Source organism: Sinocyclocheilus anshuiensis, unplaced genomic scaffold, assembly GCF_001515605.1.
Source record: "Sinocyclocheilus anshuiensis isolate Anshui unplaced genomic scaffold, SAMN03320099.WGS_v1.1 scaffold1559, whole genome shotgun sequence".
Taxonomy (NCBI): Eukaryota; Metazoa; Chordata; class Actinopteri; order Cypriniformes; family Cyprinidae; genus Sinocyclocheilus; species Sinocyclocheilus anshuiensis.
Genome location: NW_015551091.1, coordinates 384,922 through 390,414, shown reverse-complemented (window position 1 = coordinate 390,414; position 5,493 = coordinate 384,922). Strand labels below are relative to the sequence as shown.

The window sequence follows — 5,493 nt, the reverse complement described above, 5'->3', positions numbered from 1 at the left end:
ATATATATTTGCATATATGGAAATGTATTATTTATATATTGCATATTATTTGACAGTATATATTTTACATATATTTTTAGTTTCATATGACCTAATAATTAGTTATGAATAAATGAATGAATGAATGAATAGATAAATAAATAAATAAACAAGCAGTGTTTACTGTAAACTGAGTTTCTTTGATGGTGAAAACACTGTAAACTTTATTTTTATATTTTACATTTCATGAACTGCAGTTCCTTCACATTTGAAAAACTGGATTAGCAAATTAACAAAAGCTATGAACGTGACTTCATTCGTAAATATACTGTAAATCTGCTTCAAATTCTGAAATATTCTTGTTTTCCATCAGTTCTGTTATTTGAGCAGCTCTACCTTTCCAGTCGTCTCTATTCCACGGATGCAGCAGACATACAGCACTCCCCAAGCTGAGATCAGACAGAGGATCATCCACCACTGCAGACCTCCTGTCTCCTCTATGGCCGCTGAGGTGTTCAGAGTCTCACGATACCAGAAATAATCCACAGGTGAGCTCCTCTCACACTCAGAAACTAGTCCTGCCAAATAATGAACAAAATGTCCATAGTGGCATTTTTAAAAAAACACATTCAGAATTTAGTTCCTTCTCAGGGTGCTCATATACTGTACCTGTCCTGTTGGCATTGATGGGACACTGGCTCCAAGGCAGCGGCTCCTGGAAGGAGTTGAAGAAGTACCACATGACCCAGGCTATGATGGTGTTATAGTACAGACTGACCAGAAAGGACACACACAGAGATGCAATACCTGAAACAGAACAGGAAGTAACCTGCTTAGATCACATAATCAACAAGGACACATTACTTAGACGTTTTTGGTTACACTTTATTTTAAGGTGTCCTTGTTACGGTGTAATTATACATATAAGTACTGAGTAATATTAATTAACTACATGTACTTACTATATGGTTAGGGTTAGGATTTGGGTTTGGATTAGGGTTACTTGCATGTAATTATGCATAATTACATGCAAGTAACCCTAATCCAAACCCAAATCCTAACCCTAACCATATAGTAAGTACATGTAACATGTGTAACAAGGACACCTTAAAATAAAGTGTTACCAAGTATTTTATTTATTTATTTAAAGTATAGATGTCTTTACTCAATTTATTTCATTCTCACTGAATAAAAATATTAATTTCTTCTTCAAAAAAAAAAAACTGACCCCATTTATTTGCCTACAATCTCTATTATTTGTATTATACTTAATATAATATTCAATATTTTGCTCACCAACACCTAGCATGTAGGGGTTAATAGTTCTCCACACCCCAATGCTTCCTTTTCTTAGCCGCTGACCAATGGCAAACTCTAGATGGAGGAGGGGAATTCCCTCAAAAACCAGCAGGATTAGGAAGGGAATCATGAAAGCCCCTGAAAGAAAAGAAATATTATTTACATTAGCATGTAATATGTCATTGATGCTTTTCACATCTTGTGTTTTGGTGTTTTCCACCACAAATGTGTCATAAACTCAAATAAAATCTATCAATACAATTGCAAATTCTTTAAATACAATTAAATTTTTATTCATACTGTTACATTTACATTTAGTCATTTAGTAGATGCTTTTATCCAAAGCGACTTACAAATGAGGACAATGGAAGTAATCAAAATCAACAAGAAAGCAATGATATGCAAGTGCTATAACAAGTCTCAGTTAGCTTAATGCAGTACACGTAGCAAGTTTTTTTTTTTAATTATATAATAAATAAAAATAAAACAGATAGAATAGAAAAAGAACAGAGTAAGCTAGAGGCCTTTTTTGATTTTGTTAATTCTATAATAAATAAAAAGAAAACAAATAGATATAATACAAAAAGATTTTGATTTTTTGAATGAATAGAGTCTAAAAGGGGCAAGCTTTTTCCCCCCATAAAGAATAGAATTAGAATAGGGAGTGCTACAGTTAGAGGGTCAAATAAAGATAAGCATGTTCCGAAAGAAAGGGCCTGATCTTCTTGATGTTGAATAAAGCAAATCTGCGGGACCGGGCAGTTTTAGCAATGTGGTCTGAGAAAGTCAGCTGATCATCAATCACAACTCTGGTTTCTGGCTGTTTTCGAAGGAGTTATGGTTGATGTGCCATCAACCAACTGGATGGTGAAATTGTGATGAAACGATGGCTTTGATGGAACCACAAGCAGTTCTGTCTTGGCAAAGTTGAGTTGAAGGTGATGGTCCTTCATCCAGCAAGAAATGTCTGTTAGACAAGCTAAGATGTGAGCAGCTATCGTCGGATCATCAGGATGGAATGAGAGGTAGAGTTGAGTGTCATCAGCATAGCAGTGATATGAAAAGCCATGATTCTGAATGACAGAACCTAGTGATGCCATGTAGACAGAGAAGAGAAGTGGTCCAAGAACTGAGCCCTGAGGCACCCCAGTAGTTAGATGTTGCGACTTGGACACCTCACCTCTCCAAGATACCTTGAAGGACCTATCTGAGAGGTAAGACTCAAACTATTGAAGTCAATGGGGATCATCAACAGTTTGGTTACCCATATTCTTCAAAATATTGTCTTTTATGTTGAATAGAAGAAAAAAAATTCATACAGGTTTGGAACAACTTGAGGGTGAGTAAATGATGACAGAATTAAAATGTTTGGGTGATCTAACCCTTTAATAGATTGTATATAATGGTAGGCTATATTAAATATAGTATACAATTACTCAGTTGAAATAATTAATTTGTACATTTCCATTAAGGGTTATTTATTTATTTCTTTTTTGGCTACTTAAAAGGAGCAAAGTCATTTCTTGAACATATGCTATTGTCAGCCATTTTCGTTGCAGTTGAGTTAATGGTTGGCTGGGACGCTGTGATCCTTGAGGAGTTCTCACTTAAAGTGATCTTACCACGCTGTCTAGTTAACCTCAAGCTGAGGTCTGTGGTAAAAAAGTAACATACATTTATTGCACTTACCGGAAACCTGTGAAAATTAATAAGAGGCTTTAAGAGACAACGCTTTTTGATAGCATACCATAAAAGAAAATCCCTTACACAAATTTATACCAGAGTAATCAGAGTTTATAACCATATTAAAGAATATAGCTACATAGTCACTATAGTTACTGTTAGTACTGTAAAGCCATAATAGATTAATGCAGGAACTCCTTCAAAGAAGCTTTCAGAATCTTAATTATTTTATTTTTGATGAGAGTAGTGACTAGTAACATTAATGCAGTTTTATTGCAATAACTTTAGTAGTATTTTGAAAGCTCTAGTATTGTAAACTTTTATAAGGTATACATTTGTTGCTCATAATTGTTTGCATTGAAGTAATTAATCTATTATTTTAATATTATTAGTATAATTGAATATAATTATTTTAATATAAATTAGTGAATTATATTAATTATTTTATTTCTTTAGCTAGAAAGAAAAAAATCTCTTAAAACTTTTCATATTCTCATTTGTTTGTTTAATTGCATTACAGAGGATGTTAACTCAACAAATGAAAGTTCTCACTTACAGTATTGTGTTTGATGATGTTCTGTCTCTATATATACTATACAGTATATATATATTTACTTCACACATCAAATGTCTCGTATTTTATCTCTTGGTACACTAACTTTTGAAAAATAGTTATTAGGGGCAAAATTGTTGGTCATTTATGCCCCACAATTGAGGGGCATAATTTGTCTAGAATTTGATATACATAATTTTCACACAACAAAATATGAACTGGTTTATGCCTATTTCACTCTATGTTTAAAAATATATATATTTTTAAATATTTTTATGATGAATTTTCATAGTTTAATATTTAACTTCTGGATCTGGGGCAAGGTTGAAATAATACAATTTGCATAAAAAGCATTTGAAAAGTAGAAAATGCAAACATTTGTTGATCACATGCCAAGATGAATTCGCCACATTAAAATAATTTAAATCTGCAAATCATTACCTTGCTGCAAAACCCCCCTCCAAAATACATACACTATAATAATGTTTTATTATTATGATTATTTCATTGTTTTAATAATAATATTAAGTTATATTATTGAAAATGTTATTCAGTTTTTGAGATGGCAATAATGAATGTTAATTTCATCTGATATGTTAAGCTACGCCGAAGGGGAAAAATAAAATAAATAAAGATATGTGAAAAATGCTGCTTACAAACAAAAAAATACAGATACAAAAATGTAAAGAAAATAAAAGGTGACCTCATATTTTGTATACATTTATTTCAAGCCATTTGTTATACATTTAACTTAACCTATTTTGTTTACACTGTAAAAAAATTAAAATAAATAAATAAATAAAAGTTGTAAATAAAATAAGGATCATTGGAGTACTATATACTGTTAGAAATTAATCAGTAAAATAACAGAAAAAGTACTGTCAGCTCATTACTACAAAATACAGGAAAAACACCTGTAAAAAATAAATACGGAAAATATTGTGCCCTATTTTCACAGATTTTTTATTTTTTTATTGTAGATCTCACATAATGGTCCAGCTCTAATCTGAATTGATAGGAATGAAGGTCTCTATGTGGTTAGAGCACAGATCCACTACAATTCATTCCCTCAGAAACCCAAACAAGCACTCACCTCCTCCATGACTCTGGCACAGGTATGGGAAGCGCCAGACGTTGCCCAAACCCACACAGAACCCCACGCAGGTCAGCATGTACTGGGCTTTGTTGTCCCACTTGGGTCTGTCTCCAGCCTCCTCCACCTCCAGGTGTTCCAGCTCATCATGGCTCAGGATCCTGTCCTCCAGACCTGGGTTCGGCAACTTCAGCTTCATGATCTCCTGGGCTCCCTGTGGCCTCACTGTTGGTTAGCAGTAGGTATCTGTGAGTGAATCTCTGATGGTGTCGACAGCAGGGAGCTGTGGGAGATAAGGACTTTCTGAGTGGATGCAGTAAGTATATGTAGCGAACTTTGACATCATCCCACTGGGCCAGTGAGTCATGGTGTGTCTTGAAGATGGGGAAAATGTCCTGTCAGCTGAATGTGTAAAGAAGGGCTGTGACTAGGACTCTATGCATGGCAATAATTAATGTCTTATCAGAGACTGAGAATCCGATTACATGTACATGTCTCTGTATACCCATTCTTGTGTTTAATAACTAAAGATAATGATCTTTATGACACTTTGGAGTTAAGTCAATACCCTTCAGTGTCAAAGATCCTTAACAGTCCCATCAGCACACAAAGAGTAGAAGAAAAGTCACTTGACAGATAATATTGATTCAGCACATAGTATAATCTAGTTTTCATTGAGTCATTAAAAGCAGTTTACTTGATAATGATTATGTTTTTGTGATTATTTCCTGTGATTCATGTTTGAAAACTGATTATTTTATCAAAACATGAGAAAACGTTGTTTTTACTTGCAATCTGTATTCAAATCACTTTTTTCATACTCTGTATAGAAATGAAAGAGGGATGGCAACGTCTATTTCTTAAGTTTGTGGTGAGTTTGGTAAAA

The 5,493-nt window shown here is 33.6% G+C and overlaps 1 protein-coding gene across 1 annotated transcript in view; it reads right to left on the bottom strand.

Annotated features, from left to right (window-relative positions):
- The window catches only part of LOC107662664 (sodium-dependent neutral amino acid transporter B(0)AT1-like), a 14,312-nt gene extending 9,506 nt beyond the window's left edge, over positions 1 to 4,806 (bottom strand). The window contains exons 1-4 of the mRNA XM_016452741.1: positions 4,608 to 4,806; positions 1,276 to 1,416; positions 649 to 786; positions 376 to 557 (exon numbers count right to left, since the gene is read on the bottom strand). Coding sequence (XP_016308227.1) covers positions 376 to 557; positions 649 to 786; positions 1,276 to 1,416; positions 4,608 to 4,806 — 660 coding nt within the window. The remainder of the gene's footprint in view (positions 1 to 375; positions 558 to 648; positions 787 to 1,275; positions 1,417 to 4,607) is intronic.
- Positions 4,807 to 5,493: the final 687 nt, after the last annotated feature.